The following is a 15,648-nucleotide window of genomic DNA, read 5'->3' as shown; positions in this document are numbered from 1 at the left end:
AGTATCAGAAAGCACCTTGAGAAGTAATTTAGATCACACCACTCCTTCCCCTGACAGCCTTCCCCACCCCGCCCCCACCACCCCACTCAAGCTGGAAGTTCTTAAAAACATGCTGAGGAAAACTACCGCCTTCAATGGTGGTTCATTCCCATGCTTCTCACCCCACAGAACAAGAACTGCCTATAGGTGATGTTCCAGATTCCTCAAGTGGTCCACGTTTGCCGCAGCCCTGCAGAAGTCATGGTCCAGCTGCTGCCTGCCTCCTCTCTGCTTATTCTTTGGTGGTAGTTTAGTGCCCTGTCCTCCTCTCTCTTCTGTCGTTCCTAAACAGGGTCCCTCATTCTTATGCAAATTATCTCTTGTTCTGATGGCTTTGACAGAGAAAAACTGCATTCTTCAAGGATGTTCCTCAGACTTAACTAGATCTGGAAGAGCACTGCATTAATAATGGGTGGGGTTTTGTTTTGACCCTGGAGACACTTGATTGGAATATCTCTGTGAAACAGAATGATTTGTACAAAATGGCATTTTCCATTTTCGAATAGAAAAATATTCTTCTGTGACCTAGAGTTCCATGAATTCAGCTAGGTTTGTTGTTGTTATGGTTAAAAAGAAGTGTTTCTAACATCAGGTTAAAGGATTTAGAAATATATTTACTTGGAAACATAATTGCTTTGGAGTGTTGTATTTTGAAGTGACACTTCCACATGCGATAATTGATTGGAGAGGAATACTAAGTACATTTATGTCATAATAAAAAAATGACACTGCCTATAAGGAGAGAATCCAGAAATTGTAGATGATTAGTTTTTTTATTGCAACATCTTTAGTAACATATCTGAAAACTGTCATCCACCCTTACACAAATACAGACTTCTAGCATCCAGTTTCTGCCAGAAGGGAGCCATCCCCACAGTTACTGTTGAAGACCCCCTCAGTGCCTTGGGAATGTATGTGAAAAATGCCATTGCCCACAGCAACATTCAGAGGTAGTTCATCTGTTAGGTTATGACCTTGGCTGAGAGTTTTTTCTTGTTGAGGCAAGAGAATTTCCTTTTTCAGAACTTATAGAACAAGTGTTGGCATGTGTTACCACTTCTGCCATCATCATCAACATTTTTTGAGTGCTTTACTTTGTGTCCAGGGTGCTGCCAGGGGCTTTACACACTCAACCTCATTTGATCATCCTGGGAACAGTAGGAGGTCTGGTATAACCCACTCTACTATTGAAGGAAAGGAGGCCGATGGAGACTGAGCAACTTGTCACATTGCTAGGACTTGAATTTAGTACATCTGAATGGAGAGTCCTTGTTCTTAGCATCACACCAAATGGCCTAGCAAGTGGGATGCACATTGTTGATTTTCCTCAGACTTGAATCCTGGCCAGTGATTCTAAGCCAAGCAGGATGCTGCCACCAGGCTCCAAATCAATAGCATGCCAGCAAAATCCATTCAGATGCTTTCCCACCCATCTGATCATTGTCAGTCCCCTTTGCTACAAATAAGACAGAGGAGACAGAACAGGAACTGCATCACTTTCTCCCCACTGGAGGGACATATGATGAGCTTACATGCAATCTAAAGAGACTACCTTTCCCACTCTCCCCTGTCCCCCACCTCCCCCACCTCCCCTTGTTCCCACTGTTCATCAGACCTTGACCATAGATGTCCTGCCTCTGTTGACCAACCACCTTGTGATGGCTCATGACTGTCTCATTACACTGATAGGGTACTTTGTAAATTTCATCTCCCAGGAGGCAGGGAATGATATATGCTGTACAGTCATCTCCTTTTCTGCAACCCATGGCTAATTCATTGTTTTACATTCCTCCCTGGGACCCTCTTCCTACCTGCTGACCATCCTGTCATTCTTGTTCCTGGCCAATTTTTCATTGTTTACAAATCAGTTTGGGTTGCCCAAATTTCCTGCTACTCACCCCTCCCTACTCAGGGAGAAATATATGTCTGTGCTTTATAGACAGTTCTGCACTTAGTAGAAGACACACAACACTCTCCCACATCTGGCAGAAGTGACATACCTGCACTGCAGACAGGTGTGACCCTGAGAGGAGACACACACAGAACGGCTGTGTGGGATATCAGGGCTCAGGTTTCAATTGAAATAACCCGTGTGGCTCTGCTCCAACTTATTTATTATTTATTTTTAATAAAAAGAACCAAAAAATTAGCCTCCTTATATCCCAAGAGAACATGTATATTTGTCATTGTTCCCCCCACCTGCCTACACATGGTAGGCAGTTTGTACATATTTGTTAAATGAATGAAAATAGCAGTGATTTCAGTTTAGGTTCCTTTTTTGTATTGGTGTGATCCTTACTTCAGTAGTTGGTTTAATGATTTTACCTCTGGTACTGTGGCTATTTCAGAACTTGAAGGAATGAGAATAAGACCAAAAATTGAATCTTAAGGTAGGAACATGAGGCATTTTCCACTTTTATGTAACAAGCCACCTTTAAGGGTTCTGGGCTTAGCCTGTATGGGTTGCTTTCCCAGTAACAGGGTTTACTGGGAAACGGGGTCAGGGGCTTTTAAGGGAAGTGCTGGAGGCTTAGGGGTGGGATGGGGAAGCAGGCCAGTTTCTTTCAAGTCGTGAGCTTTGAGGCAAGCTCTCCAGATTCTCACTTGGGGACAAGCAGGTCTTTGCTTTATCATCTCCTCCCCTGGACCTTCTGTCAATCCTCATTGAGTGATTTAATTATACTGACTCTAGAGATGTAATTTCAGTTTGTGATGAGAAAATTTGGCCAAGAGACCATGCTCAGATGTTCCAGCTCTTTGGCTAATGGTACTCCTGCATCCATCCTCTGCAAGAGGGTATTTTTTGCTGGTGCTGAGCACACTCAGAGCACCTCTTCTTTGTTGGGCTTCTATACTAATTAATTGTGATTGATCAGAAGCCTCCTGACTGGAGCCCCCTCTCTGGGGACTGTTCCAGGTGACTCACTCCTAGATATGCAGTTAGCCTGTAGGAAAAAAATAACCCAAAGGTATGAACAACATTAAGTGTTCTGACAGTGAAGTAGTGCTTTTCTCTTCCTGGTGTTTGTGTGAAATGATCTGGCAAAATAGATGCTACAGAAATAATGCATTTCTCTGTCTCCCTTCTCAAATGATAAATGTTCTTGGCTCATCACAAGATTTCTTGCCAAATGCTGATTCTGCTAACAGAAGGAATGGAAGCTTCAGATGTTCCCCTGTGACAGAGGGAATAAAAAGTTTCTAAGGCTGCCTTCCTTCTGTGTCATGAACGCTGAGAGGTGCTCTTGCGAAGGGCTGTGTTCTGCCTCGACCCTGGTCTTGGCTAAAGCCACAGGCTGTGTTACTCAGGTGTCACTAGCTACTGCCCCAATCCAGGGGGAGGCCCAGAGGATGGATGGGGGTGGCAGAGTGAAGAACATCAGCGTCATCAACCACCTTGTTGGAATTTGTCTGCTCCATTAAAAGCTTCAGTTCAGGAAGGCATTGGTATGAAAATACAACATGTACTAGAATCCTCTGTAGCAGAAATTCCAGGAGGGAAAAACAGGGGAGCACGAAGGTTTAGAGTGGCCCGTTTTGTGCGGGCACTGTGCTGGGAGCTTTCATAGACGTCCTCCCAGTAACCCTCCAGAGCAGCCCTGGAAGATGGGCATCATTATCTCTGGTATTCTGATCGAGGACCCTGAGACCCAGGAGGCTAAGCAATTTCCTTAAAGTGGCATGGCCAACCAGCCCAAACAGCTGCCGTGTCTGACCATCAGACCTGTTGATGTCTCCCAGGGAGCCCACCTCTCATTCTCTGACTCTCCTAACTTTTTTTCCAGTGCTGTCTCCCAAGTCCTAGCTACCCTAGCCTCCCAATTTCTTGTCTCCATCCAGTTTTATGTCCCTCCTTCCCACTCTGCACACTGAGATTTTTCAAAACCACAAATCCAGTCATTGGGTCCTTCCTCCCCTTAAATCCTTCAGTGACTCTGGTTGTTGTCTGTCTCCACACCCTCAGCCTCCTACCCAAGTCAGGATAAAGTCCAAACTCTTCATCCTAGCACACTACCCTTGATGGCCTGGCCCTGCTCACTTCTTTGGCCTCGTCTCTCACCAGAGTCCCTCGTCCTGGCCATCCGTGCACCAGTGAAGTGGAACAGGGGTAGTTCCCTGAGCTCCAGGCAGCCTCTTGCCCTGAACTCCACACCTACCGCTCCCTCTGCTCATCCCCTGTTGTATCTACCCTCTTCCCAGCCTAATCATCCTGTAGGGTTCCAGCAAGACTGAGTGACTGCCTTGACCACCCCATAAGTGTACTTACCACGATGTTGTATCTTCTTTGCCAGTTTACTCATCAGATCATTAGACCATGAGCTTTCTTCGACTTTGCATTACTTATCATGTTGTGCTTGGTGCCTCGTCCCCTGCCTAGCAGACCATAGACACAAAATAGACATTTGTGGAACAAATAAATGGAGTGTTGGAGACAGAGGTCAAATGCAGACCGGCCTGAATCTTTAATTAGGTGGCATAGTGTCTCTTCCATGTTGGTCTTCCCCACTACCTTCATTTTGTGTGTTGGCAGAAACCCGCTGATACTTTCTGAATTCCTTTTCCCAGCTGAAGGATGCCTGTTTTTTTTTTTTTGTTTGTTTGTTTTGTTTTACTGTTTTTACACAAAACAAAGTAATTGCCAGAGCAGTCCTTGAGGCTGTAGAAAATAAAGCTTTACTGTTGTCATAGCTGTGTGCAGAGGCAAACCCCAGAGGAGGAGGAGTTTGGGGTATTTTGCCTCCAGGTCGTTCTTGGTACCTTGGAGAACAGACGGTTTGTAGCCCAAACACAGCCACGGTATTAATATATAATTAAGTCCCCTGGGCCGCTTTCAGGGGTCAAGAGCTGCGTCTGCTCCTCTGGGGTCAGGCTCCAAGCTTGCGCCCTCAGAGGCCCAGTGGAGGGATAGCGTCCCCACCTGTGACATCCATTGTGCCCTACCGCATGGCTTTTGCTCACTTGGATCAGCCTCGTAAGCAGCTGCCGCCCTTGTTAACTGACGATGTCTCTGGTTTTAGGTATTTGACTCTCTCTTGGTGAGTCCAAGCCACTGTTGGCTACAAGATCAATGAAATAGGCATTGTGATGGCAGTGAAATGGGCCCTCTGAAACAAGTTCACAAATATTTAGACTGTCAGTCCTTCACTCCCTACTCCCTAAGTTCAAAAGACCAAGCAATTCAAAGTCAGACCTTGCTAGGTTTAAAACTCACTCTCTAACCATTTGACTTTAAACAACTGACTAAACCTCTCTGTGCCTCAGTTCCCCATCTGCAACACGGGGATGACACGTGCCCCCCAGGGTAGCTGTGAGGATTAGACAAATTAATATGTGAAAATCTTCTGGCGCCGTGCTGGGCCTTTGACACACGCAGGACTAATTTTGCTGACTTCCTTAGGCTCTGCTAATGAAGACATCCTGCTTAACTACACAGATTCTAATTGGGGCCACATTTCCCCAACAGAACTTTGTTTTTAAGTGCCCATATTCTATTCTACATATAACTACACCTCTTATATTTTCTAATTTCCAAAAAAAAGTATGTTTATTATAAAAATGAGAAAATACAGGTAAGCAGAAAGAAGAAAAATCATTTGCAGTAGCACAGCCAACTGTGAGCATTTGGCATCCGTCCTCACAGTGTGTTTGTGTGTATGTTTGTGTGTGTGTGTGTGTGTGTGTGTGTGTACGTGTAGGCAGATTAGTAATTTAAAACAAATTACTAATCACCCATTACTGTCTGTAACCTATTGCAACATTCTATATGCTAGTTTCCTGCATTCTTTTGCACAATTTGGGATGGCTGTGTGGAACTTGTACCGTTGTAGCTTACTCTATCCAGTTGCTGGAGGTCATATTGCTTGGTTTCGTACAGTAAGTACGTTTTTCATGCTTTTGGTGTATATCACCATTCTAAGCCGCTAAGCGTTTGCAATTGATTAATGACTATCAGTTGGTTACTCTCTCTGTTCTTCAAAATCCTTTGATTCTAGCAAAGAGTAATGTTTCCTGGTAAGAGTAAGACATTACGTCATTCTGACCCAATTCCAACAGCCACTAACACATCTTGAAAAGCAGAGTGTTTTTTGCTTATGGGATAACTTCCCCAGGGTGGTGAGAAAGTAGTATGCGGCTTAGCTCATTGGCAAAGAGGACCCATTGTCACATGTCCTAAAGGGAGAGGGCTGAGGCTGGAAGAGGAATAGAACCAGTGAACTACTGAGTTTGTCCCAGATCTGGAATCCTTGGCTTGGCACAGAGCTTCGTGTTGAGCTTACTTAGCTAGGTCACCAGGTACAAGGAGGCCTGGGAGACGCACAGCCCTCCATAAAATCGGTGGCTCCTTTTCACAGAGCAGACTCGGAAGAAGAGAGGATGTGGGAAGGTCTCATTGAGAAGTCGGTGGATAGTCAGAGTTGAATAAATTGATTCCCTTCTAGAAGTCTACTGGGAGAAAAAAACATGTAAATAATAGATATGACCAGAATAATGGGGCCCAATATAAAGATCAAAAGATTTAGGTAAAGGCTAATTGCGAAATACATTTTCTTTTTCTTTATCTTAAGCCTCTAGATCACCTTTAGTTTCACAATTACTTAAGACAGAGATTTATTTCACTGACTGTAAATATTAGACTAACATTAGCTTTGTTTTGTTTTACTCACTTCTTGAACTATGTATTTTTGGTAGTGAATCAACCTTGCGTATAAGCTGGCCTTGGCTCTTGGCTTTTGGAGCACATCTGGCAGGCAGCAGAGAACCCCCAGAATTTTTGGCTTCAAAGAGATCATTGGCTTGCATTTGAACTTAGGGAAAGTTTCCAGTGACTGTTATTGAAGTTTTATTCATACACCAGAGGACACTGTTAGCCTGAGCCAGGCTTGGGCTGGCTGGAGTCCCACATCCTGGGCCAAGCCCATCAACCTCCCAAGGAGTGGGGAGGTCACGCTTACAGGACCATCAGACAGTGCAGCTGCATCCTTACTTGCGTCTTCCTTGTATTGTAGCATTGCAGTTGTTCTGCAACAAGCTTCATCCAGAGAAGTTCTGTGAGTGTCTGCTGTGGGCTGGGGGGTGACCATGAGGACCTCAGCTCCTGGACCATGCAAGCTGTGATGCCAGGAGATATGAGCACAGAATGCTCTGGGAGCTTGGAGGGAGGGTGCAGCCTCCTCACCTTGGGGAACCAGGACAGCCTTGTCAAAGAGGAGGGGAAGGCTAGAAGAAGGAAGAGAAAGACTCTCAACATAAACACATAAGATTTTTATGGACATTTTCAGGGAGCAGAGAGAAGCATGTCACTTACGACTCATGGTCCATTATAGGACCATGCAGAGCCTTTCCGAGCATCTTTTAAACCATGTAGCAGATGTCTGTCTTGGTCCAGACTCAGGTGCTCCAGGATAGCACTTCTTAAAATTTCTTCAGGATCACTTTAATTCTGAGAAACTCCAAGCTCTGCACCTGACATCCAGGTTTGAGGCCCCAATGCCCAGTCCAAGGGTCTCTTCCTGCTTTTCTGACCTCCTGCTCTGCCAGTGCCCAATGGGCACTGGGAGCTCTCTGTGGCCAGATGCCTCCAGGCTCTAGGGATTTCATTTTAGTCTTAGGGATTGAAAGAATCCTCTCTCTACATTTGTTTCCTTAGAGTCACTCTCTCTGTGCTTAAACTCTAATCTTGTCCTTTTAGGACACCCAGTGTTATTGCCTCAAAGGACTTGGAAATCTAAGCTAAGAAGGGAAGCGTTTTATGTCATACACACATGCGCGCACGCGCGCGCGCACACACACACAAAGACTCACACACTCCCTTCCTTGGGACAAGGAAAGACTGAGCCTCCTCCCGGTTTATATATTTGAAGGAGAAGTAGAGGAAATGGGGAGAAAATATAAATTTATATGTTAAAAATTTAAAAAGTTGTTATATTAAAAACAACTGCCATTAAAAAATTGTTATATTTTCCATTTCAGAAATTGCTCTCAAGGTCTCTAGAGCCCAGATAACATGTGGAGCCTTTTGTTTTTCCTAAGTAGGAGCTTGGGGTAAGGGGTTAGTGACCGATTCAGGTTTTCCGTCCAAATGAGGGTAAATATAAGGCCCCCAATATTTTTAGTTCTCCAGACTTTTCATAGCTACATAAATGTAAAGGATTCCTCTTGACATTAAAGGTATTTTGAGCTCCATTTGGAACATTTTTTTAATTACTAAGCAATATTTCTTTCCAGTGGAAACAAAATTAAATGTTTAGTTATATCAAACGTTTTGGCTTTAGGACTCCTTCATACACTTACACAATATTGAGGACTCCCAAGAGCTTATGCGAGTTGTATGTATAAATATTTGCCACATTTGAAATTAAAACCAAGAATTCATTAATTTAAAAATTAACAAATTCAAAACATAAAAACTCATTGCATGTTAACATATTGTACATAACATATTTTATTAAAAATAACTATATTTTAAAAAACAAGTTAGAGGAGTGGCTTTTTTTTCTTTTTTGCAAATCTTTTCAAGGTTTGATTTAAGAGAAGACAGGTAGATTCTCATATCTTTTTTTGTGGTCAGTCTGTTGTGATTTGTTAAAATCAAGTAAGAAGACATGCCTTCATATAAATAAGCTGTTGGAAAAAAGGAGGACTTCATCGACCCTTGAAAGGGTCTCAGGGACCCTGCAGAGGTTCTTGGGCCACTTTGAGAACTGCCGATTTAGACAGGTAAATTACCAGGGTATGTGATAGGTTTTAAATGAAAACTTGTCTTTGAGAATTTGAGTATACTGTGGGTCAGATTAGTCGCTTATGAACAGACTAACAAATTATGAAATCTTATATAATGGTTATTTTTATATAAGAAATGTTGCTGTTTTAATGTTGTTTGTACTTAGTGTACATGCTTCTTTTTGCAAGTTCCTTGAGGATATATAGGAAGTCCTCAGTAATTGAAATGAATTGAATTGAATTACTAAAATTGACAGCAAGGACTTTAACATTATAAAATGTCTGTAAGATGCTGTGCCTTGATTGCTTTAGGGTTTATTTTTTTCCTGGGTGCTAGCTAAGCTTCAAGAGAACCAGAGCCAGTTTTCACATTTCTCTCTAGTTGGTTTAATAATTTTGAAATACAGTCCAATCTCCCCAAATCCAACAGAGACAGCCATATTGTAACTTTATTTTTACTTATTCCTTTTAAATGTGCTCTGACATTGTAGGCATGATGTTTTATGGTATCATGTGCCATGTTAATGTTGTCCTCCCTCCTTCCAGAAATACAAAGAGTATGAGAAAGACGTTTCCATAGAAGAAATCGACGGTCTCCAACTGGTGAAAAAGCTGGCAAAGAACATGGAAGAGATGTTTCACAAGAAGTCTGAAGCAGTGCGGGTAAGTGCCTCTGGTTTCTGCTCTGTACTGCCCGAAGACACAAAGGCAGCTGCAGGCAACTGGCATTGATGAACCCAACTCTCAGAAATCAAAGTTGACTCAGCCATGATGTACACACTTTCTTAAGTCTGGTTAACTAGGATAAGCAGTTACTAGGGGCACAATTACCCTTTCTCCACGTAAGGTTTAGGTGCCAGTTTTCGTCTTATGATCGTATGCCTTCAGTGGAGGTGTCCCTAATTGCACATCCACAGAGGATGGCCTCTGGCTGTGTAATGCATTCATTAATTGCCAAAGTACATTCAAGGGTACGTTGTGGTTGAACTAAGGACTTGTAAAAAAATTTAAGCAGTGTTTGCCAAAATATGGAATTGAAAATTTCTGTGGGGTAAATGAGTCTAGATGAAGTTGGAAGTTCTTTTTATCTCTCTTGGAATATTACTGTTATTATAATGTTTATCTTGACTGGCAAGAGCTCCCTGAAAAATTTTTAAAAAATTTTTATTGGAGTATAGTTGATTTATAATGTTGTTTTAGTTTCAGATGTATAGCAAAGTGAATCAGTTATACATATACATATATCCACAACTCTTGTTTAGATTCTTTACCCATATAGGCCATTACTCCTGAAATTTTATAGTAGCAGGAAGAACGGAACTGCAGTGCACATGTGCATCGTCTTGGATTTCCAAGATGACCTCCAACTTTATTCCTTGTTGCTGACAAAACAGGGCATCTGAATTCTTGATTTAGGACATGTGACTGTTGCAATATCCTATGTTAATACCATATTGGCACAGGATTATGGGAAAGAATTGCAATCTGAAGAGTTCTTTATTTCTAAAGTATAGTTTACTTACCTTTTAGTTTTATTATTTCCAGAATGAGTTTATTATAAAAGTCCATTTCCTATTTTAGTTTTTCTCATCCTTAATTGGTCAAACCAAATTTCCACAAGATATTTCTGCTTTAGACCTTATAATCCCACACATTTTCTTGTTTCTAAAACATTTTTGTACTGTTTTGATTTAAGGAAGGAGGGGCTGTAGTTTAGGTAAGAGCATGAGCTTGAACCTGGGTTCAGTATCTGCCTTTGTCACTTACTAAACTTCAACCTTCTGTAAAACAGCGTTCATGAGCCTCGATTTCCTCATCTTTAAAATGGGGAAAACTCTCACAGGGAGTGTGAAGATCAAACACAGTTGTGGTTTTGAGCCATTTAGCACAGAACCTGGCACATGAGCAGTGCTAAGTGAATAGTAACTTCTGCTCTTACTGTGATTATTAATTTAAATAAGATGAGACTTCTTGGTGGAAACTCTGAAGTGCCTTAAAAGAAAAAAAGTGCTTTTATCTGCCACAGAAATACTGCACTGACAGCCATTCCGGGGAGCTGCATGGTGGCCTCTGGTGTGTCTCTATATCACTCCCTTGAGGCAAGTGGTATTCTTCACAGACAGGGCAGCATGGTAGGCATTTGAATATAACAGTCAGAGAACCCTGAGATAAAAATTTTAAAAAAACCCCACACAATTACTATTTTCTATTTATAAAATGAACACCCCCTTTGTTGGAACTTTTAGAATATACTGAAAAGTATCAGAGAAAAAAAATCACTTAGAAGTCCCACCACCCAGCAGGAAACCAAGGCTTGTTTTCTTCCTTCTAGCCTTTTCTCTTTACACTTCTGTGCATGTCCTTGTATGTGTTTTTCTTTTATCAAATTAGCAATAGTATTGCCTGTTTGCTTTTGTTGTATCCAGCTTTTTTCCACTTCTTTATCCCATTATAGTGTGAGCATTTTCTTGTGTCACTGTGTTTCGAGATTTTCTTAAATGGCTACATAACATTCCAATCTATGGGCGCGTGTGTCATAATTGATTTGACGTTCCTCTGTATTTGGATATTTAAGTTGTTTGTAAGCTTTGATATAAATAATGCTGAAGTAAATCTTCTTGTATGTTAACAGCAGATCAGTAGACAGCACCGACTACGTATTGGGTGCTTCTCTAAGGACTTTATATACATAAAGTATATATAGGCCTTATCCTGATAACGGCCCTGTGATGGAAGTTACTATTATTATCCTCATTTTACAAAAGAGGAGACTCAGAGCAGAAGTTAAGTCACTTCCCTGAGGTTACTTGGGGAGTGGGGTATGGACCCCAGGCACAGGGACCCCAGAGTCCACCTCCTTCATCACTTCCATGCCCTCAGCATTGCATCCTTCAGTGTATGCTGATTTCCTTAAGATGAATTCTCAAACACAGAGACAGTTCCAAGGCTCTGAACCCATCTTTAAGGCTCTTTATGCATATGAAAATATTTCTGTCCAAATAAGGTCATGCCAATCCACAGTCCTTCTAGCAGGAGTGGTGTGTGAATGCACGTTTTCCTGAATCCTCAAAAAATGAATACAAATGTTTTGTTTTGTTTTAAATACTAGTAACAACATCGTCAATTGAGAGAAGGAAATGCTATTATTGTCCCAAATTGGATTTCTTCGTGAATCACAGAATTTTGGAGTAGAAAGGGACATAAATATCCTTAGGTTCTGCCTCTGCAATTGACAGACAAGGAAGGCCTGGTGTCTGGAATTCATGGGGGCTTGTGCATCATGCTACCGTCATGCAGAGTTCTAATCGGCAGCAGACCCTGGACCTGGGCACTCAGAGGCAGGGGCCCATGTGGTGGGTGAGACATGGGCTCTGGAATAGAGAGAACTGTTCCGAATCTCAGTTCTGCCCCAAGGTGTGAGGCTGGTGAGAAAAGCTGAATAAGCCCATTGGACCTCTTCTCCTCACTCAGCTCCCTTGAGACGTTAGGACTCGATGACTTACTAATCCTTAGCTATGTTTATTGAGTTCACTAGGCACCAGGTCCTGTGCCAAGTACTTTGCACATGCCATCTTGTTTCATTCTTGCATCAGCCCTGGGAATGAGACACGTTACTATCATTGGTTTAGAGATGAGCAAACAGGCTTGGCCCCGGTTACTTGGGCAGGCTCAGTGGAGTTCCGTTGGCACCCAGGCTGTAGGATTATAGTGGCTCTGTGTGTATCTGTGTCAAGTGTTTAGCACAGGCCTGGCAAACAGTAAAGATTCAGTAAATGTTTGCTCTTAATGCTGGTTACAGGACCTCCCAGTTTGTGAATATGTAATAGTGAGAGAGTCTTGAAGCCTCAGGAAGTCCCTGGATGATGACAGGAGAGAACCTAATTTTGAAAGCTTTTTGCTTTAAATTAGTGAGGTGAAAATAAAAAAGACTGATATGGTTGATGTGGTTCCTTGGAGATGGAAAAATGTTTTTTTTGCTCTATTTGAATTGAAATGTTCCCAGAGTAAAGCTATCCAAGATTCTCAGAATTATATATTTTATGTATTTTAAAATAGAGTTCAAGGCCCTTTGTAAGCACACTTGATGCCATAAAATTTAGGGTAACTGGTCCAGCAATATGTGGTTCTCCCCTGCTCCCAATCTTTAAAAAGGAAAGAGGGCTTGTATATCAAGTTGGGGTTTTGTCTGGAGACAGTTTCGTCATTGAGATCGACCTGGTCCCTGTGTGGACTGTGCGTCTCCATTGGCAACAGTCACAGACCATGTGGCATTTGGAGTGAGACGAGGTGGCCACTGACAGGCCTCCTGGATGTTGGCTTATATTAAGGCCAGCGGAGCAGTGGGTGTGACTGTTTTTCATACTACAATTACACCTCACTTCTCCAATAGGAAAGGTTGCTATCGCCCATGGGACTTGTGATATTTTGAAGTGCAAAGACCTCAAATTCCAATTTGCCCGTGCGTTTGCGGTGGAGTCTTCACTTGCCACGTTGCAGTAGAATGCTCCACTGTGCACCAGGCCCTGCCTTTCCAGTCCATGCCACACAATGAGCAGCGACCCCCTTCTCAAATGTCCCAGGAAAACACCGGATCTTAGAATTTGCTCCATCCCTGTCATGCACTGTGCCTAGCAACCTCCCCTTTCCGAGCCCCCATCCTCATCCCCGTCCCCAGCAATCCGAGTCAGGTCAGAGGCCCTGGTGCCTCCCCTAGTGCCTTCCTGCCAATAACTGACTTAGCACCAAGTGCTCATTGATGGTGGATGGCTGGGAGGACTCAAGAACACAGAGGAAAAAACTAGCTCACCAAAAATGCTGATTATTAAAATTTCCATTGATGTATATAAAATATTTATGAGACTGGCAGTAGCAGTTTAGAAAACTGCAGTAACACCTTTAGTCTGGTAGAGGGAGGTTCAGTTAGTGCTATGGGAAAAAAAAAAGAGTATTAGGGTAACGCAGTCCTTTAACATGCCTGTCACCTCTTGGCTGTTAAACAGTGTTGATCTTTTTCTCTGTCTCTTCGGGCTTGATTTCATCATTTCCCCCCATCACTTTTCCCAGTGATTAGTTGAATCAGAGTGATTTTTATCATACTCATCCCCTATTTGAATTACTCTCCACTATGCAATTATCCTATCACAGAAAATCCTATTTTTCTCCCCATCAGATGTCTGAAGTAAATGTGAAAGCCAGAGTGGCCTGCCCATTACATAACCTCTGCCATCTGATGGATAATGGACTATATGTAACTTTTATTTTTCCGGCTAGCAAATTACAAATAACCTTAGCTTCAGTAATTGCCATTAACATAATGGTGCCATCATTATGGTAGCATTTCTTAACTAATATTTTCTAGCACTTTTTAATGCCACTGGTTTAAATAATTTTTTTCAATTCCACTCGGAGACTTGATGTAGGTTGTTTTAATATTAAACCACATCAGGTTTGATGCAGCAGTGCTGCTCTTTGCTTTTGTGTATAAAGATTGCAACCAAAGCATCATCTCCCAACTTCTTTGTTCAAACATATTCATGCTACCAAGCCCTCGATTAATGTTGCTGAGCAATTTATCAAGTATTAAGTCCCTGTGAATGGACAGGAAATGGAATCAATTTGTTTTCAGTTCATTAACATTTCAAGGGAGATATTTCATATGCTGGACATGGAGGAAGTGATATGTTCTCTGCCAGCTGTGCACTCCCGTTGGGCCGTGTCTAAGTGACACCTGGAAGTGCTCGGCTGTGTTACAAGTCAGAGCTCATCTGAAATATTGATAGGAGGCAAATTTGACACAGCTTCCCTTTTTTCTGCTGATGGTGACAAACTCTTTTCCCTGATTGAGGGAAGGGAGAAGGCAAAGGATGTGCATTCCGTGGCAGTGGTGATAGGGACAGGCTGCCACTGCCTTTCCTTTGTCTTTAAAATCTGAGCCTTCAGTAGAAGTAGCACAAACCATCACACAGATGGAAGGATCATCTGAGGCTCCAGGGAATTCCAAGCAGGCACAACTAACCGTGCAGTTGGAGGAGAATCTGTAGGAAGTAGATCTGGATAACTGCGGGCATCTCTGGTTATAGAGGTAGACTTTTAGGACAGATTCCAACACAGCCAGTGGGAAGTAATGATCCTCTGATTTCCGTGTGGTCCATATAACCCAGATTAGCAGCACACCCTGAAAAAAGTAGATAAACCAAGGAAATGACAAACAGAATGACTTCTTAGAGAATTTATGAATTTATACTAGTGTTCTCCAGAATGGTTTTCTAAGGGTGAGTTCCCCAGCATGGTTTTTTGCCTTTGATTGTGTGGAGCAACTTTGGGGTTATCACACTAATCTGCTTCAGAACTGTAACATCCTTCTGACTTCCCTGGTGTTCCTGGGTTCGGGCCAGGCACTGGTCCACACAACTTTCTCTGCTGGGCTGTACCGAGTGCAGGCCTCCACAAACTTAAACACTTTTCAAAGAGACAGAAAGGATTCTAGGATGGTATCTCTTTTGGTAGCATATTAGGCAAAACATTAAGTATTTTATTTGCTGTTCAAATTTATTTTCTCCCCCAAACAATTAATTAGAAGTGGCTAAACAAACTTCACTGGGGACTATGAAAAGACATAGCAAGCAAGTTGCAGTGAAACTCACTAAGTGAAGAGTCTAGTCTGTTGTTTCCAAACTTTGGGTAAGATATTTCATAAATTTTAAAAGCACTCTGAAGCTCATACCTGCAAATAAACTTAATCCCGTTTCACTTATTTTCTGATTTATATTGATAAAATGATAAATTGAGCCCTTGAAAAAGACTGTTTTGCTTAAAAATAAACATCTGTGCTTCTTGGGAAAAGCTAAAAGAGACTAGATTATATATTAAGGTTTTTCCCCTTCCTAT

At 42.2% G+C, this 15,648-nt stretch overlaps 1 protein-coding gene across 1 annotated transcript in view; it reads left to right on the top strand.

Moving 5' to 3' along the window:
* The window catches only part of CACNA2D3 (calcium voltage-gated channel auxiliary subunit alpha2delta 3), an 832,322-nt gene that overhangs the window by 147,367 nt on the left and 669,307 nt on the right, over window positions 1–15,648 (top strand). The window contains exon 3 of the mRNA XM_082346809.1: window positions 9,307–9,423. Within this exon, the coding sequence (XP_082202935.1) occupies window positions 9,307–9,423 (117 nt within the window). The remainder of the gene's footprint in view (window positions 1–9,306; window positions 9,424–15,648) is intronic.

This window comes from Balaenoptera borealis (genome assembly GCF_965194805.1).
Source record: "Balaenoptera borealis genome assembly, chromosome: 12".
Classification (NCBI taxonomy): Eukaryota; Metazoa; Chordata; class Mammalia; order Artiodactyla; family Balaenopteridae; genus Balaenoptera; species Balaenoptera borealis.
This window is presented reverse-complemented; position numbering and strand designations above follow the sequence as displayed.